This window comes from Schistosoma mansoni, chromosome 1, assembly GCF_000237925.1.
Source record: "Schistosoma mansoni strain Puerto Rico chromosome 1, complete genome".
Taxonomy (NCBI): domain Eukaryota; kingdom Metazoa; phylum Platyhelminthes; class Trematoda; order Strigeidida; family Schistosomatidae; genus Schistosoma; species Schistosoma mansoni.
In genome coordinates this window covers 18,673,007-18,698,388 of record NC_031495.1, presented here as the reverse complement: position 1 = coordinate 18,698,388, position 25,382 = coordinate 18,673,007, and the positions used below count along the sequence as shown (strand labels likewise).

General features: G+C 38.6%; 2 protein-coding genes across 2 annotated transcripts; one reads left to right on the top strand and one right to left on the bottom strand.

The window, feature by feature from the left end:
* Positions 1-8,341: 8,341 nt before the first annotated feature.
* Positions 8,342-8,617, top strand: Smp_135440 (hypothetical protein; the record flags this gene model as incomplete). Its single annotated transcript, XM_018793535.1, has 1 exon — positions 8,342-8,617. One exon carries the CDS (start codon positions 8,342-8,344, stop codon positions 8,615-8,617), a length of 276 nt encoding a protein of 91 aa, XP_018648037.1.
* Positions 8,618-9,378: 761 nt separating this feature from the next.
* Smp_024490 (metal dependent hydrolase-related) lies at positions 9,379-17,086 on the bottom strand (the record flags this gene model as incomplete). The annotated part of the gene is made up of 6 exons (XM_018793534.1): positions 9,379-9,643; positions 14,532-14,884; positions 16,458-16,536; positions 16,567-16,637; positions 16,669-16,828; positions 16,866-17,086. 6 exons carry the CDS (start codon positions 17,084-17,086, stop codon positions 9,379-9,381), a joined length of 1,149 nt encoding a protein of 382 aa, XP_018648036.1.
* Positions 17,087-25,382: the final 8,296 nt, after the last annotated feature.

Sequence of the window (25,382 nt, the reverse complement as noted above, 5' to 3'; positions counted from 1 at the left end):
TCAACCCGAATTACGACATAGTACACACGTCTTCGTTCGTCGAGACTCACATCGACGACCCCTCGAATCAGCATACGAAGGACCCTTCAAAGTTCTTCAACGCGAACTTAAGTACTATGTAGTCGATAAGAACGGTACGAACGATAGCATCAGTATCGACCTACTCAAAGCAGCGTACTTAGAAGGAAACCCTAGCTACGTCGATTTTCCTTCGGTACAAGCAAACGACACAGCTACTTTACTCGTAGTACCCTACACGACAGCCGACACACAACTTGATACTTCGTCAACGTCGATAGATAAACCTAAAACAACGCGTTCTGGAAGACGAGTAAGATTTCCAGAACATCTTAACGAATATTGCACGTAGGACATAAGCTTTATCTTGAATTACCCTTTCATAGTTTATTATAAACATTTTTTTTAATATGCTCATTTTTTTATTTATATAAAAAAAAAAACAAAAAAAAACAAAACATTTTTATCTTTTTTTGAGCGTATATATATATTTTTATATATAAAAAAAACCAAAAGAAAACCATTTTTTTCCGATCGCTTTTACGCTTTTTGTAAGTGTATTAGTTTATTCTTTTTTTTTCCCGCTCACCTTGTGTCCCTACGCAAGTACGAGTGTATTTTTGACATGCACTCACACGTTCTATTTTTCCTCTTTTCCAGGACGGCTGGAAAAGAACGACGAAGTTTCCCAAGGAACCGGAATTTTTCATTGTACTATATTTCTTTATTGCTATGTTGTACATTTTGGTCCCATAGTTTAAGGAAAGACGACCAGACGCTGCTAAACGAAGCAAGCTATCAGAAGAGTGTTTACCAACGACAAACTCGTTGGGTTTAAACTTCTGGCTGGTCACGTCTTAGGGGCATCACTACCTCACTAGGGGGGAGTGATCTGTAGCTGTAAATAATTCCCCAAAATCAATAGCTCATTAAGTGTTCGACATTGGATGCTGACCACGTTGTTTAAGTGGACTTGTTTAACTGAAGGCTTTCGGTCATGCATCCGTACCAGATCACGTTTCAACACGGCGTGGGACACAGCTCCTACGTTTCATTAGCCAGCTTATAGAAAAGGTCCTCGATATATTGGTAACGAATCAAATATATCTTTCCTGCCTCTTCTCGTCTGACTTCTGATTTCTATCTGACTGGGAACGATCGAACATAGAAGGTGCTACTGGTAACTAGTTGTAAAACTAGAACATCCGTTGCATCATCAAGACAATATATATTGTGAATGAAATTTCTCCTCTAACCACTTATGTTTCTATACAATATGTTATATTACCATTATCATTTCACATCACAAATCTCTTACACACTAATACATATACCTAGTTTAGACATTTTTAACGTTGATAGGATGACCTATTCAGTGTACAATGAAACGAAGAACCATGTACCTATTTATATTCGATAATTTTGATGTTTGATTATAATTCTTTGAAAAAGCTTGGACCAGATTGCCAGGCGAAACGTTGGGTTTACTTCAAATTCATTCGCTGAGATTTTACAAATATATTATTCATATTTAATATTTAATGATATTCCTAAGAAAATTATTAAGTTGCAAAATGTTTATTATATTTTTCTGTTCCGTCTGCCTATCTTCTTCTGAAGCAATAATCTTGGTAACCTATATGTCACTGATGAGAGTAACAGTTATCTATCATATCAAGGTAGCAATGAACACTAGCTATTATAAAATGTATAACTTTCAAGCGATTAATGAAAAATATGATGTATATAGATTGTTGATTAATACATTAGATGATAGATAATTTGCAGTATATTTGACTGGAAAACACTCGGTATACAACCGGATTTGGTTTCTTTTTAACAAACACGTTATATAATGGTATGATGATAACAATGAGCCCAGTTTATTGGATAAAAAACAAATAGAGATTTTCAAGAATAAACGATGTCTAACGTTAAGTATAAATATTCCAATTTGTAACATTTAGAAAGTGATTTTCAGAATAAATCGAATACTCAAAAATAAAAATAGGTTCACAGATCGAACCCACTTCAGTATTAGTAAATTCCTATGCAACTAGAAAATATTAAAAAACTTCTGTAATATATACAGTTGACTCTACTGTTAAATTGAATTGTTTTTTCTCCTAGAAGTCGTATGGTATATTACAGTAAACATGTGAGCTCAACAAAACTAAATGTAAAATTGTAAGTATAGAAATCCTAATACCCAATGATAGACTAAGACACTATAGGGTAATAAAAGACAACTCCACATAACTAACGTATACTAATGAATATTTATTTTATTTGATGAAATAGACAATGTACTTTTTGACTATATAAATAATAGAAAATTTGATAGAGTAACTAAACCCAGTCATTAATACTGCATTAATGACATAAGCATTACTTACTTACTTACGCCTGTTACCCCTCGTGGAGGAGCATAGGCCGCCCACCAGCATTCTCCACCCAACTCTGTCCTGGGCAATCTTTTGCAGTTGTTATTCATCTTTTTCATATCTGCTTATTCCTTCAACTCCCAGGGCAGAGTTCAAATGGTCTGAATTATTTTTTCTGGTTAGCGTTCTTTTAGCGAGTTAGTTTTTCTACAGGATGGGGTCGCTAACCCCATGCCCAACCCTCCTCCTTTACCCGGGCTTGGGACCGGCAGTAACTCTAAAAGAGCTGCAGGTGGAGTTGACATAAGCATACCAGTGAAATATTTTTATTGGAGATTGCAAACTTATCATATTATCTTCCGATAAATACCATAGTAAGATTGAGTATAACCAAAATTTCTTGATGAACAGATATGTAGCCAATAATATTTAAATGGAGTATGTAAAGAAAGAGTCTGTTTCAAATATCATTTATCATTCATACACTTCTAATGGATAAATATTTAAAAGAAATTAAGGAAATGAATAACGTTGTGTGCCATGTTTTATTTAAAACAATACATACATGAATTATGAGAAAGGAACTCATCATAACAGATTTTATGTCACTGGAATATATTAAAATATTGCGAAATAATAACTTCTCATTAGAATAATTATTGCTATTTATCAAATACAGTGGCTAGTTTTGATTTGGCTAATCAATGTTTATTTGGAAGAATTGTGGAGATTAGCTAGAATTTGAAGATAGTTTTCTACACTAACTGATAGACTATTAAGACAATCAATGGAAACTGAATAAGTATTTCCTCATGGTTTAGGATAATACAGTAGTATTCTTTACTTACTACTTTATAATGAATTAGATGAAAGACATTCAGGTATCGCAGAAAGTATAATACCTTCAACCGACTTAGTGAAAATTCATAGGTAAATACTTTTTTTTGACTTTAGTCAATTTCTGGTGAAGCATATTCATTATCCAATATTATTGATAATGACTATTTCACTTCTGATCACATGGTAATTAATGTTTAAAGAAGGACATTAGAATATATTATCTAAACCCATCATATATATTAAAAAGTTTGTGTAAAAACGTTGCTGCTTCCCGACCGTTGCTGCTACCTTGACGTGGTGGTCGGGCTTGCCTATCGTGATGATCCAATCGAGCTATGCTGGCTGGAACAATCGTTCCTCAAGGTCCTACCATGCCAGACAGGTCGGTTGAAGAGCGGTGAGACTAAAAGCAGCAATCCCAAGGTCCGAAGGCGAAGTCGTACTGCCGACTGTACAGAGGTGTGACAGCAGTAAGGTGTTTCCTTCAGACAACCAGCATGACAGCGATGCTGCCTTCCCACAAGGAGGAGTGGGGTTAGAAAAGGTCGACCCTAAAAATGCACACCTCGCCTTATCCCACGGATTTCCGTCTCCGGCGGTAAGGACTTTTGAAGAACGGAGCTAACACGTCAAAAATCCACCACAAAAAGGCCGTGCGTGACCGGCCTCAAGCAGTTGTCCCTTGGGCACTGCGGTCACGCTCCCAGGTCGTTAAGACCAACACTAATCCAACTTCTTTTTCAGGTCCCTCAAGAAATACCCTTGCACGGTGTTGGCAGCCGGGAAGTGATACTAGCCCTCATACCCTTAACTGCACACGAGACCAAGTTGGTCACTTTCAAATCCTTCCTACACCTAATAACACTCTTATCTCCACGACTAACCCTTCCCACGTCCTTTTATCACCTTGCACCGCTAGGGCAAACGATTCAAGTACACAGAACGTTATTCCTGGTCTCCTGAAACCACGCTCTAAACTACATGTAGGAACTTTTAATGTCCGAACATTGTGCCAAATAGGACAACAGGCTTCCTTAGCTAGGACTCTAGAATCTCGCACCATCGATGTGTGCTGCGTCTCCGAAACGCACATACAAGATCCGAGTAGTGTCATTCATTTGACCGCACCTAATCAAAATAAAGATTCATCTCGATACACGCTTCGTGTATCTGGAAGCCCTGATGCTGCTTCCCGTGGCCTCGCTGGAGTAGGTATAGCATTAAGTCCTAGGGCTGAACTAGCTCTTTTAGACTGGATCCCAGTAGACAGTCGTCTATGCGCTGTCCGACTAAACGGATCAGTAAGGACTCGGAAAGATAGGGAAACTCGTCGTTGCCTCTTCGTCGTCTCTGCCTACTCTCCCACTGACTGCAGCTCAGACGATATAAAAGATGAGTTCTACAGGAGACTTTCTGACCTTCTCCGAAAAGCTAGGCGTTCTGATGTAGTAATAATGGCTGGTGACTTTAATGCTCAAGTAGGTAAACTAAGTGAAAGGGAAAGACACCTGGGTGGATCTTATGGTGTCATGGCGAAAAGAACAGATAATGGCGACCGTCTGTTGCAGCTATGCTCAGATAACCGCCTATTTCTTGCAAATACTAACTTTAAGCATAAGGAAAAACATCTTTTGACATGGCGACCCCCGAATTCGTCCCAACGTTGGACCCAATTAGATCACATCGCTATCAGCCACCGATGGAGGGGCTCGATAGAAGACTGTCGCTCATTCTGGAACACATGTTTAGATTCAGATCATGCTCTAGTGCGAGCACGTATCTGTCTGCGTCTTACTGGACGTAGGAAAGACACTGAAGGGAAACCTCTTAGGGTTCTACTTAATGATAAGCAAGCTAAGAATATATTTCAGGAACAACTGGAAAAACAGTTAGGCAGCCATGTAAGTTGTGTCCACCCCGAGGCAACGTGGAATGACATCCGAAAAGCTGTGGAAACAGCAGTGATATCCGCTAGTAAGGTAAACCATAAGGTTAGGGAGAAACAATGGATCTCGGCAGCATCTACCGCACTGATAGATGCTCGAAAACTCATCCCACCTGGCTCTGAACATAACGAAGAGCGGAGTCAACTTAAGCGCAGGCTTATAAGAAGCCTGTGTAATGATCGTGAACAGTGGTGGGTAGCGAAAGCAAGAGAGATGGAAAAGGCAGCGGCAATAGGTAACAGTAGGCAGCTATTCAGACTCGTTAAAGAAACCGGTATTAGGAACCCAAGTATCAGTGAAACCATCTCAGATAAAGATGGGCATATTATTCATTCTCAATCCAGGAGATTGGATCGATGGGCAGAACACTTTAGGGATCAGTTCAACTGGCCTTCAGCCACACTTCAATTACCCATGATCCCCAGTCGTCCTGAATGGCAAATTGATGTAAGTCCTCCAACCCTCTGCGAGGTTGAAAAAGCTATAGGAAATCTGAAGCGAGGGAGAGTAGCAGGCCCTGACAGGTTGACCCCTGAGATTTTTAAGGATGGTGGTCCAGTACTAGCAGTGAGATTGACTGAGGTCTTAGGTAGAATCTGGGAACTGGACGTAATTCCATCTGACTGGTCCCAATCACTGATTGTGCCAGTCTATAAGAAAGGACAAAAGTCCTCCTGTGACAATCACAGAGGGATCAGTTTGACTAATATAGTGTCTAAAATATTAGCTTCAATAATACTAGGTCGCCTAACCAAAGCTCGTGAAGAGCAGACTAGAGAACACCAGGCTGGTTTTCGACCTGGACGTGGTTGCATAGACCAGATATTCACCCTACGTCAGGTCCTAGAACATAGACATACATTCAGACGTCCCACAATAGTAGTATTTCTTGACCTTAAGGCGGCACTTGACTCCGTTGATCGAGAGGTTCTATGGCAGTGTTTGTCAGTGAAAGGAGTACCAAAGAAGTACGTTAACCTCATAAAGGCTCTCTACTCGAACATAACTGGTCGAGTTAGAGCCTATGGCGAACTGTCATCAGAATTGACTACCTCAAGTGGTGTTCGTCAGCGCTGTCCACTCTCCCCATTCTTGTTTAACTTTGTCGTTGACATACTTTTAGAGATAGCACTTTCATCATCTCAATCTCCAGGAGTTGAACTTTTACCGGGAGGCTCACTTGTTGACTTGGAATTCGCCGACGACATAGTTTTACTCGGTGAAGACGCTGACAACATGCAGAGTCTTCTGACCACTATAAGCAACTATGCAGGCATGTTCGGAATGCGATTCTCTCCCTCGAAGTGCAAAATGTTACTTCAGGATTGGGTTGCATCGACACCTGAACTAATGATAGGGAGTGAAGTAGTTGAGCGTGTAGACCACTTCACTTATCTTGGGAGTCTCATCAGCCCTTGTGGTCTGGTGTGTGACGAAATCTCAGCACGGATACAGAAGGCTCGTCTAGCTTTCGCCAACTTGCGTCATTTATGGCGTAGGCGAGATATCCGTCTAGCAACCAAAGGACGGGTTTACTGTGCAGCAGTTCGTTCCGTCCTACTTTATGGCAGTGAAACATGGCCGATAAGAGTAGAGGATAATCGTAGGCTACTAGTGTTCGATCATAGGTGTCTTCGAAGCATTGCTCGTATATCCTGGGACCACCGGGTAGGTAATGCAGTTGTTAGGAAACGAGTACTAAGTAGGGATGGCAAATCGATTGATGAAGTAGTGAAACTTCATCAGTTGAGATGGCTGGGACATGTGTTACGTATGCCCAACCACCGACTGCCCCGACGTGCAATGTTTCATGGTGTAGGAGTAGGTTGGAAGAAAGCTAGGGGTGGCCAGACCAAAACGTGGCACAAATCAATGAAGTCACTGACAAGTGGACTGAGCCATATTGGTAGGTGTAGACTACCTGGTTGGGATTCGCGAGATGATAGCAACCGCTGGTTAGAGACCTTGAATGACATGGCTCAAAATCGTTTGCAATGGCGAAGGTGCATCCACTCTGTGTTCTACCAAATTCTAATCTTCTGAATTCCTCACGTCTTTATCTTTTTCTCTTTCCAAATTTATTTCACTGTCCTATACTCCTTCAATAATTTCTTCAAACCCTAATCTTTTGGATTTCTGATTATACTCCGACTACTTCTACCACTATGGGATTTGAATCGACAACTGCATCTCTGTGCTAATGTGGTATGGCAACTCGAACTGATGTACGTACGTACGAAGTTCTACGTTGTGACTGACTGACTGTAAAAACGGGAATAATCTCTGACTGAAAGTGGATAACAATCAGGTCACTTTCAAGATTATCAGAACTATCTGATCTATTAATTTAATAGCATGTCTATATGACTTTCTAACGAAACAGTATAACTTTTAAAACTGGTCTAAACTACAGTACTAAGTAGCGGTGACTGGATAATAGGTTCACATATCTGGCAAAATTATAAGTCACTTATATAATACAAAATGTGCTTTGGCTACAATCTAGATACACTTGAGCCAATATATTTGAAAACCACAGTACTGTATCATTGTTAAACCAGACAAATATAAACAGCCACACACCGTATCGCGACTAGACAATTCGAAGACTTAAGTATATTTAGAAACTAGAATCCATGATGCAAATGAAAATGTAAGGAAGCAGGATATTATTGCTTTCAAAGAAAGAGAATTATTTTGCCAGCAGGTTGTGAGCCACAAAAACAATCATACAGAAAGCAGACCACCAGTAAGAGTGTACGCAAAGGTACTCATCGATAAAGGTGAGAATCGACAATAACTAGCAGTTTGTCTTGAAATGACTTATTAGGGTATCGAAGACAGTTGTAGGTAATGGGAAGTGCTAAGATATTAAACTACGATTAATTAGTTGTAGTAAAAGTACAATTGCATAAAAAACAAATTATCATCTGTTTCGTTTTATAACAAACTATATGCACAGACTTCAAAATACCAAAAAATATTTATAAAAGTAGCAAATCGAATTCCAGATCATATTTCTATATGCCTCATTGGAGTGGTACTAGAATACGTGAAAAGTGACGAGGTCCCCGACCTCTTAATAATGTTTACAAATTCATCAAAGAGAAATTAGTTAACGACAAGAATGTTTGGAGATGTACGAAATGTCGTATGGCGAAGCGTAAGTTGGGCTGTTATATGAAATACGGAAATACAAACATGTTCCAGACACAGCTAAGCTCGATGCAAAAAAGTAGTCAAATAATAATAGATAGAGTAGATTTACCAACGGAAGCAATATGTCTAATCGTAGCTGCGGCATCTGGAGACTTGATGAATGCGATGTCAGCTCAACTTCCAATTGTGATTCGGATATGGTGGACAATTCGGCGAGTAACACATTGTCATCCTGTCACCTTACCAAATCCGAATTCATTGAAACTATGAACTCTGGCATCTAAAATAAGTCTACTGTGAGAGGTGAGAATTCCCTTCTACATAAGAATGAACCAGGTGAGAAACTAAATTTGAACTATCCTGAAAATCAGAATTGTTGGAGCAGTGTCCTTAATGGTATGACAACGAAACATTCAAGAGATCCCCACCCTTGTTCATTCACAACCACACAATTTATGCTATGAAGCTCAATACGATCATTTCATTGGTTCAAATTTTAATGAACGAAGAGAATACAAAGTCGAATGTGCGTATCGTTATCGGATTAAACAAACTACATCCAACCTTAAATCCATCAACTATCCAAAAACATCTCAGGGAGACATGTTCTTTATTTATAGGAAAAAGTAATACGAAGTACAAGAAAAATAATCAAACAAAATAAGGAGAAACAGGGTGAAGTAAAGTTATTTTATGAAAATACCAACAAATAAAAAGGAATAAACTATAAACATTCTGCGGTTGTATAAACAAAGTGACCACATCATGTTAATTTTGTTATATATGCATTGTACAGCGAATGCAAGAACGCAAATAATTGCAATCATAAATCTTATGGGTGAGTTATGAAAATAAGAATAAAAGGATTACACAATATGAAATATTAATAAAAATGAATATCAATATCCTCGAAAATTTCAGGTGCATAGCTGGTTCGCTTAAAAAATAATGGCTCAGTAATAAAATATAAATTTCGAAACTCTTACTTCGGTTCTTCTTAAAAAAACTAAGGTCTCAAAAACAAGAAGAAACTAATGCTTTTTATTACGGTTATTTACAAAAGACTTGCGACCACGACCACGACTGAACTTTGGCGGAGTTAAGGCAGTTCGAATAACATTCTCCGTTTGAAGTTTTGATTCATTTACAACAAAACGTGCCATTTCAATTGCACCGTCAAGTGTTTTATTAGAACCTAAATGACCACTGTTATGCACAAAAATGCAACCTGATATTCCCGTCATTGCACACAATTGATCATCTTGCAGTGAACGCCAGTCGTTAGGGAATGGTAACCTAATTCGATAAAGCAAGTTGTGAATAAAGGTTAAAGAGAATCCTTATGGAGTTTATATGTACGAAAATTAATACATAAAAAAACCTATTTAGTGGGTTATCAGACAATTGAATAACTGCTCAAACCCATGCAGATAGACTAAGATACGAGCAAGTGATTTATAGACTGAAGGTTAGGGAATAGTGGTAATTAGTAACTAGATACAGTGAATAAAAAATTGGCTTCAGTGTTTATGCAATTGCCTTTAATGCTAATTTGAAAGGATACACTAGTGATTCAGGAATACTTGCTTCCTTATTAGTATCCTTTAGTAGCGTTTTTGCTTGCATCACTGAGAAACAAAACTGATTGAAATTATGTCCGAAAACCAGACTATACATTGTTTATATATGTCAGTTAGTCATGACAGTGGCTCCGTCTGTAGATCTTCTAGAGTTACCGCCGGTTCCAAGACCAGTTAAAGGAGGAGGGCTGGGCGTGAGATCGGCAATCGCATCCCGTAGAAAACAACCTTGCTAAAACTACACTAACCAGAATAAACAAATTAAAACATCTGAACTCTGCCCTATGACTTGAAGGAGAAATTATGACACCTCATGATGAAAGTCACGAGATTAATGACCGTTCTAACAACCAGAGCAACAAGTAATGTGGGTAGATGGAACGTACGAGCGATATGGGAGATCGGGAGGATCGAACACACAGATGCCGCCCAAAGAAGCACAAAATGCACTTAAAGGATGGGGATGTCATGGACCCAGGACCATTAAAGCATCCTTCAAAACAAAGAAGGTGGGAATTACAATAAATGTCATTCAATGTTATGCACCCATCAATGATAGCAATGACAACGATAAAACAAAATTGTTTTACAAAGGGCTGCAACCGATCGTAGCGAAGTGCCCAGCAAAAAGGACCTGGCCATTATGATGTGAGACCTAAATGCAAAAGTCGGAATGGACAACAATGGTTATGAAGTATTATAGGACGACATGAACAGACTGGGAGAAGGAAACAAAAATGGTGATAGATTTGGAAATCAAAATATCATTCAAAGCAAAGGAGAGGATTATAATGAATATTATCAAGTGCTGTGCGCCCACCAATCGCAGGAATGAAGACGATGAAGATCAGTTCTACGAGGCTGCAGTCGATCATAGAGGTGTCTAGGAAGGGACCTAACCATCTTGATGGGGAATCTAAACGCCAAAGTCAGAATGGACAACACCGGGTATGAAGACATCATGGACTGGGAGAAAGTAAAGAGAGTGGTGGGAGGTTTGCAAATCTATGTGCATTCAGCAAAACGGTTATGTGTGGCACTATATTCCCCCATAAACGCACACATAAAGCTACATGGCCTTCACTGGAGCACACAACAGAGGATCATATCGATCATATTTGTATCAACAAAAAAATTCAGGACAATGGAAGAAGTGAGAACCAGGAGAGGAGCTGACATTGCTTGAGATCACCGCCTGGTTGTGGCCAAAATGAAACTAAAACCAAAGAAGTACTGGACAACTGGATAAACAGAATTACCAAGGTTTAATACAGCCTTTCTTTGAAATACTGGCAAACTCAACAAATTCAAGATATCTCTCAAAACTAGATTCCAAGCCTTACAGGATCTACTCAGAGAAGAGGAAACTACAACGGAAAACATCGGTGAAGAGTTTTATTTATTTATTTAAACACATAAATATTGGTACAAAGGGGCACGAGATATATGTGCGCCGCACAAATCTCATTTCATTTGTGTGAAGAAATCGAAGAAGCACTAACTTAAACGTGCTAGGGGGTTCTCAGCCGCATGAAGAATAATCATAAGGAGAGGATCTCTATTAATACCCTGGGTTAGGGTCGAGGAACTCTTGATTAGACCAACCCCACTGAACTCATCGGATACCAATGTAGCATCTAAAGACCTTCCCCTAACTTTTACCACACCGACAATTGAAGAAATGAACATAACCATCAGACAAAAGAAGAGTGGGGAAGCAGCAGAACCTGAAAACATAACAGCTGAAGCACTGAGGTCACACACAGGAGTAACTGTAAACATGCTTCACGTTCCATTCAGAAAGATTTGGGAAGAGCGAAAGCCGTAAGAATGGGGAGAAGAATAACTCGTCAAGATACCAAAGAAAGGAGATCTGAGCAAATGTGAGAACTACAAAGGCATCACACTGCTATCAGTAACAGGAAAGTTTTTCAAGTGTTGTTGAACCGCATGAAAGTTTCAGGAGAAGCACAACTTCGAGATCAGCAAGCTGGATTCCGTAAGGACCGGTCGTGCACAGACCAAATCGCGACACTACGGTTCATCATTGAACAACCAGTTAAATGGAACTCGTTACCATACATCAACTTTATTGACTATGAGAAGGCGTTTGACAATGTGGATAGGAGAACATTATGGGACCTTATTAGACACTATAGAGTGAGTAGCTGAGAAAATAGTCAACATCATCCGGAATTCATATGACGGACTACACTGCAAAGTTGTGCATAAAGGACAGCTGACAGATGCATTCCAAGTGAGGACCGGAGTCAGACAAGGCTGCCTACTCTCGCCCTTCCTCTTTCTTCTGGTGATATTCATAAACAATTGTCTACGCAAGATACAGAATTTCCGTTGACCGGATACCATCAGCATCAGCCTACTGTGAGAGAAAACAAACCAGCTCCCAGTTGAAGAGGAAATTAGGAAAACATGCTGAAGTTGAATAGGACATACATTGTGGGAATTATCAAACTGCATCACGAAGCAAGCATTAACTTGGAATCTTGAAGGGAAACGGAAAAGGGGAGGACCAAAGAATACATTGTATCTGGAATTAGAAGCAGACGTAAAAAGGATGAAAAGCAACTGGAAAGGAGAGTCCAGAAGAGAGTTCGACGGAGAATGCTAGTGGGCTGCCTATGCCCCTCAACGAGGGGTAATAGGTGCAAGTAGATAAGTTATGACAACGGAATAACCAAATGTGGAGAAATTTTCTACATATCATTTCAACTGTCGTAAGACAGACATAAGAGAACATGAAATTTATGACTGGAATGAAGAGTCTAAACCTATAAACACAGGTGATTTACTAAGATTCAACACTGACTCATTATTTGAAGCATTTTAGAAAATGAATTACTAAGTACATGATCACAGTCATTGTACAGCATTGAAAATTTTGAGTTAATATTAGGTGTTAAGGAAATGGTCAAAAAACAAAAGCCACATGAGCTTCTTATGTGTGTTGTTAACTTGAGTACAGCAGTTCGATATGAATGACTGTCCTGGACTTATTTCAGTAAGTAGTTGACTTCCTTTACATCTACTTTATTCGTTTCACCATATTTTGCTAATGGAATGTGACAATTTGTGCCGAAATACATTTGCTTCAGACCTTATATTGATTATGACCATAAGAGCAAAACACAGAGATTCTGTGCAATATATTTGCTCTTAGATGAATAGCTGAGCATCCCAGCGGCATTGTAAGTCAAGGCTTTTGAAAGCCAAACGAGCCAGGTTTAGTGTCACAGTTTCGCAAGCTAGCAGGACTTTATTTGACCTAGCCTCCTAAATAAAATAGTGGCTCACACTAGGATACTTGACTACCTCTTTCCAAACAAGGTGCCTTAGAAGACTAATTCTGGTATATTACCCCCTAATTGATGTGAGAGATACATCAAACATTCGCTGATCAGAACAGTCAGCTATCAAAGAAAATAAACATTATAGTAAGGTAGTAAGAATGTTCTTTCTCCAAGACGTACGGATAAGAATGTAGAAAACATAAATAGGTCTTTAACCTTGTGAGTACAACTACAAATGAGTTTCAAAATAAAATCCGTTGTTATTGAAAATATAAAAAACCACTGATCAAGAAATGAAGAGAATTCAGCGGAGAAAAATCAATAATAATCAAATAAAAATACATTGGCCGCACAAAGCGATCACTTTCCAAACGTACCTCAGAACACTACCCGGTATGGCTTTTAAAAGAATGCAAAACAATTACTAGTTCAATACAGGAGCATTTAATCAATTTTGGATACATCACTCCAAAGGAGTATTCTTTGAAAATACAGTCAAAGGAATTGGATCGAAGGGAAGTCGAATCAAAATCTTATGTACTGCTGAGGCATTGACAATCCACCAACCCACGCCCGAACTTTGCGTGCAAAAACGGTACGTCCAACCGCTCATCCTTCCTTGACTTTTATTCTCTTTAGTAGTATGCTGTTTTTTTTTAATTTGTTTACTTGATTATTATTGATTTTTAAAATTGTTGTTTTGTAGTTTTAAACTGTAATCAGTTATTATTATTGCTTTAAACAAGTTTTCTTGACCGTTATTCAGCTTTTATTATTATGACCTTTATGTTTGTCGTTTTTCTTCTTATCTGTCAACTGGACAATTATCTGACCCGTAAATTATTCCTATCCTTATATTCTTTTCTTACCCCTTGGTTATTGCATAACGTCATTTCATAATAGGAGTCTCGAATCAATTTACAATGCAATCTTTTCTATCCTTCTAAAGACACGTTTTCCGTATAATTATAAATACAAATGTACGGCTTAAGTGAATGATTTCGTCGAAACGAAACTTTTTTCCGCTGAATTCTCGTCATTTTTATTCAATGACATAATGGGTTATTTTAATTAACCACTGATCGGTTGAAATAGATTTTGATAACCAAAGTATTTTTGAAGTTGGTAGTTTCAGATCAGACCACGGATAATAGAAGTGACCAGAAGTGAGATGGTGTGAATGGAATTACATGAACATTATAGTAATGATTCCTTATGTTAAACATACAAGGAACTAAAATGATGATAACGTCTAATAAATAGTGGTGGAAGATTTGAAAAAAATAAGCCTACCGAATGTCGAACTTGTCTTTTGGTACGCCTTGAACAACCCAATTACCATCTGATGGTAGTATGACAAAGAGAATTTGAGGGGGAAACTTTGGTATGGGACGATAACTTGCTTGATGGAGTGGTTCTGGATAAACAACTGTTTCCGCACGTTCTTCACGCTCCAAGTCAAATAGATGGCTCTTCCATGGACAAGATCTATCTAGTACTATAATAGTTTTCGATGAATCTACATCTCCACGACAATTCATTGCTTTAGCTACAATATTTCGTGCAGGCCACCAGCAATTGGTAAAGTAGTCCACGGTATCAAGGAATTCACGACTGACTAAATTGATTGCTCTTTGGAATGCAGTCTGTCAAGGAAACAGTTGAGCAGAAGGTTCGGGACTAATACGTACAAAATTACGGTTGATAAACATAAATTTACCATGAAAGATTAGTCCTCATAACTTGCAGATATGATAAAAATAGCATAGAATATGTAATGGTAAATACAAACCCAAGTAAATATATCACGTCAAGTATTAATTTTTTAAAAAGTCATTCAAGTGACAAACTGAAATATTTACCAGCAACCATAACAAACATACAGATATGATTGGGGAAACTGTGAATAATTCACTAAAAACTAAGCACTAAGGGAGTTTTTGTGAATTACAAACAGGTTGTACAAAGGCCACTAACAACTAGTATCATGATGAAAATCGACACACAAAGTGACATTTACAGAGAATCCTTTGAAAATATCTTGAACTAAGAAATAGTATCTCACGATGGTACAATGACAAAGAAATCTCGGATACAATCAGGATAGATAATCCTTTGAAATGGTCATCAGATCAAACAACCGGTGTTTGGATTTTTGTATAAATACAGCAGTGTCGGAGAGTAATTTGGTAAAACGAAGAATACGTGAAGTCGTGGTAAACGACTTAAAACTATGGTGAGGACTTTGCAAACAAACTTATGTTATATGGTTTGACGGACTATATCAGTTAACTTTCTTTACCGTGCAGCCACTCATTTAACTTTATAAGCTTAGTTACGTTAATTATCAGAGTTGAGAATAACGTTCTGAAGATGCTAAACCCCGCTACATCCAATAGGTCTGTTTCACGGTTGGCGCAATTCAAATGAAGCATTCATGAGAATTGCAGTAATGTCACTGAGTGGTCACTCATAGGATAGCTCTACAAAAATCCATGTACATTCCACCAAGTAGTGTTTCATGACTGTATTTACGAAGTTGAGTATTTTCTTCGGGGACAACGAAGCTATGACTCGCAATCTGCGGAAAAAAAACACTGGTTTTTTAGAGTATCCAGATAGTATAACAGAGAATAACTGTGACAATCCATGGTGTTTTTGTCTTTATTAGTTTCAGATGTTTGAACGAGATTTATTTATTTAAATACATACATATTGGTACAAAGGGGCACCAGATACATATGCGCCACACTTGAACGACATTATTACATTTGAAAACCTTAAAACGTAGAGGAGAACATGGTTTATTATTAAACTGGGTGTTGGTTAAGTCTAGTTTTATGGAAAAAATATCAAGGTATGGAACTTATTATCAATAAAGGTATGCCACATGTTTGTAGTTTTCGGTATGCCTTCGATAGAAAGAATGGTGAAACGAAAAAAATTATTCAAAAAGGTGTTTTCACTACTTTCAAAATTTATAAGAAGGACACGGTTTTGAAACTATATTCATTCTAATCGTTTGAGACTAAATTTGACCTGGAGTTTGAACTCTCGTATTTACAAATATAGACAGTGATTGTGTTTATTAAGACGTAAATGGTATCTCATTTAAGGTCAGGTTGACTTGGAGCTACAAAATTTCTACGTGATTCGCCAGTGGGGCTGTTATATATTCAAAAGCAGGAGCTTACTAAGAATCTAGAATCAAAAACATACTTCTGATTCTTCTGACTCGTTATTCCACCAAGGATTAAGTCGTCGAACTCTGCAATATAAACTAGTGCCTATATTGTACCTGGACGATAAAAAGTGGAAGAAAACTCACTTCAAGGGAACTTTAGACTGTGCAATACCGTTGTCCTGCCCATCAATTTCTAAAATGAACGATTCGTATATCTTTAACTAGTTATAGTATTTATTAGAATACTTTCATGTATATCTTTTCTAGAACTTCGTGTCCAATTTCAAGGCCAGTTAGTACAGATAGTACTCTTTTCCCAAAATGTACGTACACCAGTCCAGCACTGCTCAGTTTAACATCCCACATTTTCACGCCGAAATATTGGGACCATGTTAACGAGAAATCCCTAGAGTGTGAGGATAACAAAGCCTTAGTGGACTTACCTCTGATGATGATCAAAACGAAGTGTTTCAGGGTCGTAAACACCACCAACGTCAACGACTATATCGCAAGCAGACAGTATGTCCGGATCGCGGGATCGCACTACGGTAGCATTTCTGTATTCAGGAAGATATTTTAGTAGGACAACTGCTAACACCTCGTCACAGTGGAAGCAGCCGTTATGAGTTCCAATTCGTTTTTCACTTGTTATTATAGAGCCCATTAGTGAAGAAGTTTATCGCTAGAATATACTCGTGATCATTCGGACGGATTATGAGTTGTCTTGGCGCCAACCAATGAGGGGGCAGTGACAAGGTCACACAATGGGCTTGACGGGCCACAACCATGATAGCTAATGTGGCCTTGATATATTACTGAAGTGAGAGCGATTTTGCATTACTTTAATCCTGCGTCCGCGTGACCTAAAGCCAATTTGGTTTGCTAAAAGAAGTGAATATTCCTCTTTCTGCGTTATGTGCTTATTGTTGTGTTAAGCCTAATTTTGAACTCTTATCACTCGCTACTGAATGACTGTCCACAAGAAAACGGATTGGTAGGATGCTTTCACCGACGACTAAAAGCTTCACTATCAGCTGCAAACGTTCCACAGTGGACCGATGCTCTTCCACTGGTCTTACTTGGTGTTCGCAATGCAGTGAAAGCTGGCATTGGATACACCGCAGCTCAACTTGTTTATGGAACGACACCTTGACTTCCAAGAGAGTTCGTGGATCCTTCATCTTCTTCAATGAAAATGGATCTAAACTCTTACACGAGCAGGCTTATAAACGCAGTGAGTTCATTCAAACCTGTTTCTACTCGATCGCAATTAACTGATGTTTTCTTATGAAGGTTGCGTTGCGACATGCAACTGATGGTCGAAAATAGATCTATGCGACGTCGGGGGCTTCCAGAAACAGCAGCCTTATATCCATCCGGAATATCTGAGGCTTTAATAATGGTGCGGGACGAATTCACCCGCTCCATATCTGTGGCGTATCTCAAAGGGGCTGAAAAAGGATGTAAGAAAAAGAAAGAACAAAAAGTAGAGCACACAATATTCATGAAGGAATAGTTAAGATATAACTACTTAGTCTATATCTCTGTTACTAAACAAGAGAATTCTAATATGTTAAAGAAAATAAGTGTAAACAAGGTATAAGTGGATAAGGAACTATATGAATGAAGGTGGTTCAGAAATAAGCTTGAAAATATGGGATTATGTGTAATTATAAAATATAGCGCTGAAAAAAGTATTCTGATGCACAAATGGCTGTCTCCCTTCTTTTTCGAAGCTATTTGAACCCCTTTTGTTTTTAGATTGTATGGGGAATGGAGCAGGCTTCGTTTGTAGCTCTATTCATTAGAAATACTACCCTATTTACTGCCATTGATAACATATCCCAAGAAAATGGGACATGATTAGTTAGCTGTCACTTGAAGTGCAGAGAACAAGAGCTGCTGATTGGTTCGGTTTACCACAGCCCAAGCTGTGAGATGAATGAGGATTTGCTAGACGGTCTCAACACTTGGTCATCGAATAGTGGATGTTTAATCTCAGGAGATTTTAATTCACCTACGATAGACATGGAAAATCTAAGGACTCAATTGTCAGAAAACCCTTTGAACAGAAATTCTTTGGTACGGTATCACATATGCCCTAGCGCAAAATATGAAAGAAGCAACTAAGTTTGACTGGGACTCCGAATCATCCTTACTCGATCTCATACTGACCCATTATGAGGGTGACGTCAAACATCTCCATTATATGCCATGCTGAGGTAAAAGTGACCATGCAGTTCCAACCTTTGATTTCCATATATATGTCAATAACGAGCATATGTCATCACAACTCAGACCTAATGACTGGAAAACAGATATACAATGTATTATTCACTCAGCATCCTCATCAGATTGGTCAATAGAGCCATAGTCCCCATTGGGACGGCTCAAGACGTATTCAGAAATGTATACTTAAAAGTCACTGCAGTGCACACCCCTCATACTACACCAAGGGTTCCGAGACACCCCCCGTGGTTCAGCATAGAAGTTCGCACACTTCTCCGTAAGAGGAGACATTAAGGTTACTGTTTACTGACCGGACAGAATCACAATATCGTGAATCTTGAACTATTTGTGACTCGACTATCATCAAGTCTGAAGTGTTGTACGAAGAGAGACCTGTTAAGGAATCTATAGAATAACCTAAACACTTATACTCGTACATAAACCAAAGGACTAAGAGTAGAGGAAATATTTCAGCATTTTGGGGAGACACTAGTACTACATCATTAGTGGAGGACGGCTATGGTAAAACTCAGATATTCCCGAACTACTTTGGCAATGTATATACCGTAGAGACGTCCTTACCTTCAGTTCATACGAACCCGACGCACACTGAATATCGTAACCTTTAAAGAACCCCATGTCTTTGGTCTAATAGATGAGCCTGATATAGGCTAATACATGAGGCCTGATGAAGAGCATTCTTGGTTACTAAACGAATTTGCAAGTTTTGTTTCAATCTATCTGTAACCCTGAGTCAATTACCAAAAGACTGGAAGAATGCTATAGTGAGTCCAATATTCAAAGCAGGTACAAGACATGAACATGAGAACTATTATCCCATATGCCTAACCAGCATAGTTGTTAAAATTTCGGAAAAGATTATTCGGGAGTTGTTTATGTATCTTGACGAAAGCCATATCCTTTCTGAACAGTAGCATGGCTCTAGAACAGGTCATCTCTATCTAACGAATTCATCAGAAGACTATGAAGGTTGGTGCGCTTTTAAAGACCAGTATTTACCTAAAGACATAGCTTACACTGATTTCAGCAAGGCTTTTGACGAAGTTTCCCACAACCGGCTGTTATATAAGTCGATTAATATCGTCATTGAGGACAATTTATTTATGTGGATGAAGGGCTTCTTGGTTAGGCGTTAACAAAGAGTGCGGGCGAACTCAAAGCTATCTAGCTAAGAAACTGTACTGCAGAGTGCCTCAGGGGACAGTTCTGTGGCCAGTGTTGTTCCTCTTTTATGTAAATGATCTTCCTATTCACCTATCATTGTCGGTTTTGTTATGTGCTGACAATGTGAAGATATGAAGAGCGGCAAAAAGTAAAGGTGATAGTTTAGAACTTCAAAATGACCTGGAGAAATTATCTAACCGGTCCAAAATTAGGCGGTTACCGATAGATCCTTCCAAGTGCATTATGGTGCGTACTGTTCACCAAGTGACAAATACATTTATAATTAATAACATTGAACTACCTTTGGTCCAGACATAATGACTTGAGAGTTATCGTCAGCCAAGACTTAAAAATCTACTACACACTGTCGTTCGATGACCGCAAAATGTTTTAAAACCCTTTGGTCGATACCTAGAGTCTTCAGCCATGTCGATGCTAAAACCTTTTTGAAATTGCACGCAGTACTTGTTCATCTTAAACTCGAGTACTGCATACAAGCTACTAGCCTTTGCCTTAAAAGAGACAGAACTCTGTTGAAAAAGGTTAAAAGAACTGCAACTAACCTGATTCCTGGAATAACAAATGCGATGATCGACTGACTAAACTAAACCAATTTCCATTATCATATCGAAGAACCAGAGGCAACTTAATTACATTTTTTGTATTACTTAGTGATAAATTTACATTTGACATGTCCTCACAAGTTGTCTTCCAGAAGAGAATTTACGAAGACACTCTAAAAATGTTCACAAACCCAGGACAAACTAATTGTCAGCTGACTTTTGACTTTCCCATCCAATCATCAACGAATGGAATTTATTAACTGAACACGTGATTGGAGCTCACTCTGTCGACGCTTTCAAAATAAAGTTGCATCAACTGAGAGGCCACCATTACCTGGACCAACACAGGCTACTTAACCTCCTGTCCTTTTCAAACTGAAACCGACCTAAGGCCTCATAGTACTAGGCTCAATAAATAAATAACTTTTAAACTGGTCACTGTAATCTATGACACGCCTGCTCGACCAGATGATAGATACACAGTTAATCACAGTTGTAAGTCAGGATGTAATAGGTTTGTTGTAGTGGGTCGGGGCCATAACGGGAGGATGAGGTTAACAAATGGTGAATGTACATTGCGAACTGATGACAGTATTCGTCAGCGGATTCAACTGATTCGCCTCCAAGGTTGTTCAGATTTCGAAGCGCTTTTCATCAATATGATCGCAAAATATCGTTTAGATCTAACGCACACGGTGTACTTTGGTGTGATGAAGAACCTTATCAATCATTGGATAGACTTCTCGTACTAAAGACATAGAAAGATGAAAAAATCCGTAATTATGGATATAAACAAGTTAATCTCAAGTTGTATTGGAATTGCTCCTTCAGACTTTTAGCGTAAATATCGGACATGAGAATCAGTCTCAGTATGGAAAGCGACAGGATGTTGATTGTGCCTTCTGCATTTAGGCCCCGTAATTCTTAAATACTGATGACCATTACGGTTATGTCTGAATTTCAAGCGTTTAGCGCTAGCAATGCATTTGTTAGCGCATTCCAGATTACACAGAAGCGCAAAAGATTCTATTGGGAATGATTTATCAAATCTTCCTAAAGAATATGAATGGTGTTATGGACCTGGAAACTTAGTTCATAATGTGTGTTTGTTGAGGCAACTTCCTGATGACGTTCATGCACATAGAGCTTTAGATTCTCTTTCTTCCTTAACATTTGAGTTTTATGTGAGGTAGATTAAGAAACCCGTGCATAAATATTGCACTGTGGCAAAGTAAGCAGCTCAGCGTTATGTGAAGATCTCTTTTTGTGGTAGGCTTCAAGCTAGCGTTTTGGCCACTACTGTACAAACATCAGCAAAGTCTGACACTTAAAAATAAATAATGACGCTGGAGAACACCAGAATAACTTCATTTAGGCACTTCAGAAGTGCAGGTTTTATCGCAGCATAAGGAGTAGAAAGGTTTTCGATCATAAGGTACACTAACATCGCAGCTCTTATCATCAGTCATCAACGATAAATAACTTGGTAAACTCTATGACATCCCTACATAAGGGTATCTTCACGGCATGAGAAACAAAATACAGAAGAGTCATAGAAGAAAACTTGAACAAGTGTGTATTAATTTAAAGAGTTATAACCATTCACCATTGTTCTGTAAATGCAGTGTTCAATGTTCACGAACTCAACCATAAGTCATACTTCAGGTAGACAGCCGTTTGACAAACTATGTCATTAAGATGTCGTAAGTTTTTATGTCTATTAAATTACAGAATTCACAGGAAGATTATTTTTTATTCAAATAGTAACACTGCCGTTTAACAAAGGAGTTATTATTGAAATACACTTTTACGATTAACTCAATTGTTAATAAAGCTTTTTCTTACCTTACGCTGACATTCTGACCTGCATGTGAAACGTTCGGACTAATGAAGTGTATGTTATGAAAGCCCATTTGATTCCATATACGCCTAATAATTAGAGCGCATTCTTGATTAATAATCCACTACCTGTAATTTCTTTTACAGACCTTTGTACATGACATTGGAACTTTGCACTTACAATAAAAATACGCTACGATCGCAGCTCAAGCATCTGTCTGTTATTAATCCCCTTGCAAAATATGTCATTTCTTGCCAATAAATGTCTTTGACCATGTATCGTTTTTTAATCTACCGTCGTGTAGTTTGTAATGGAAATAAAGAGGAACATAGAAGACATCCGGAGATGGACAGGAGGTAGACAATAAAGCGTGTATTTAAGCGGAAAGTAGACAATTCGGCGTGAATTTGGGCGTACAGTAGACAATTCAATGACATTCCAAACATAGAGCGACAAAAAGGCGAAGATTACGCATTATTTTGCAATGGCAGACGTACATGGAGATTTCTCGGTGAATCTTCCCCTTATTTTATAAAAGAATGTGCCTTTTATTGGTTGCCTGAGGTATTAGTAGGAGTGTGTAAAAGAACGGGGTGCGACCACTGCTTCATGAGTCAATCCATGGAATACAATTGTTTGCTGTTCTTCGGTTGTCCTTGAATTTGACGGGGACCGTCCTATATTAAATGACCCGACTGTCGAATGATTTCAGACAATCATTACAGGCAGTTGTCAGCTGAATATTTGCGCCAAATCCCTATCTGCATTCTGATTTGTTCACTTTCATAAGCATAAGAATTGCAGTCAGTCCCATGTTAAATTCTCACATTTACGCGATCACACTGTTGTTAACTCAGTCCTTCAGGTGAACGACCATTGCAATCGTTTTTTTCATTTTCCTCGATTCATTATTATTTGTTTCAATCTTTCACGATTTCATAATACAATCAAGTACTGCTGACTTCAAATTCGCAGTACAGTAACTTGTTTCATTTGATAACCACCCATTTTCTAACTATAATCTGGAGACTAGGAATAATTTATGGCGAGACTATAATTTATGGACGAAGCAAACAGGCAAAAGGTAACGGGTTTACAATTCTCATTAGGCCTTAGTTATTGGGTGGACGACCCCAAGGTCACCTTAGGGTCGCTTAAAGGTCGTCCATAAACCATAGGTTCAAATGGTTCAAATGGTTGAGGACGGTATAGAAGAGGCTTTCGCTTAACGGGCTTCCGTGTCTAGTAGCAGTGGATCACCAATACCTCCAGGCAAAAACCTAGGTATATGAACGATAATAGAGGAAAAAAGAATTTGGTAAATCATAATAAGTTATCCTTAGTCCCTAAGAATAAGTCAAGTTTCCTCTTAAAGGACTCCTGGGAAGTCGCTTGGACTAGCTCAGTCGGCAGCGAATTCCAGCACTTGACAACTCTTACGGAATAGAAGTTGTGTCTGCAGTCTGTTCTGCTATGTTGGGTCTCCAGTTTCTGGGTGTTACCTTTTAGGTTAGTGTTGTGACTAAGCTTAAGAAGATGTGTAAGGGGATGACCAGAAGTATTAAGGATACTGTAAGTCATAAGAAGGTCACCTCAAAGACACCTGTAATCTAACGGGTAAATGTTAAGTAATTGGAGGCGCTCTTCATAAGGTTTGATTTTGAGTCTCCGAACTGATTTCGTGGCTCGTCAGTCAGTCAGTCAGTCAGTTACAACGTAGAACTTCGTACGTACGTACATCAGTCCGAGTTGCCATACCACATTAGCACAGAGATGAAGTTGTCGATTCAAATCCCATATTAGTAGAAGTAGTAAGAGTATAAGTATTATGTGAAAAATAAGGGTTTGAAGATACTATTGAAGGAGTATAAACCAATGAAATAAATTTGGAAAGAGAAAAAAGATAGGAACATGAAGAATTCAGAAGATTAGAATTAGAAAGAACACAAAGAGTGGATGCACCTTCGCCATGGCAAACTATTTTGAGCTATGTCATTCAAGGTCTTTAACCATCGATTGCTATCATCTCGCGAATCCCAACCAGGAAGCCTACACCTACCAACATGGCTCAGTCCAATCGTCAGTGGCTTCATGTATTTGTGCCACGTCTTGGTCTGGCCGCCTCTAGCTTTCTTCCAACCTGCTCCTACACCATGAAACATTGCACGTCAGGGCATTCGGTGGTTGGGCATACGTAACACGTGTCCCAACCATCTCAACTGATGAAGTTTCACTAATTCGTCAATCGATTTGCCATCATTACCTAGTACCCGTTTCCTAACAACTGCATTACCTACCCAGTGGTCCCAGGACATACGCGCAATGCTTCGAAGATACCTATGATCGAATACCAGCAGCCTACGAATATCCTGTACTCTTACCGGCCATGTTTCACTGCCATAAAGTAGGACGGGACGAACTGCTGCACAGTAAACCCGTCCTTTAGTTGCTAGACGGATATCTCGCCTACGCCATAAATGACGCAAGTTGGTGAAAGTTAGACGAGCCTTCTAATCAGTGCTGAGATTTCGTCACACACCAGACCACAAGGGCTGATGAGACTCCCAAGATAAGTGAAGCTGTCAACACGCTCAACTACTTCACTCCCTATCATTATTATTATTATTCACAAACACCTTATGGATACATAAGTGCTGTGAAGAAACCATTTCGGGTTTCTTCAAAAAATGCAATAATACACAATTTTCAATAATGTTAACATTACATATGCCATGTTTGAGAAAGGAAGGAAAAGGAAAGTAAAATATTAATAATAGAATAGTAATAATAAATCAGGTTCTGTGTAATTAGCAAGAATTTTGAATTGATTTTGAAGAAGGAAAGGAATAAACTAAGGAAATAGAAATAAAGGAGACGCGGAATACGTAAATATCTTAACGCAGAACAAGAATAAACAACTATGTATGTATAGCAAAACGAGTAATAAAAATAAAATAAAACAGAATAAATTGATAAGTAAATAACTTATTGTTGCAGTAAGATGTGACGTTAGAATAAGTGTTTGTTCGTGCAGACAGTTTTGGGTGATGCTATGATAGTCTCAATTAGGTGCAAAAGATAAACAATATGTATGAGTTGTATATACATAGTGAAGATAAAACGAGTCTGATAAGTTGAATTCA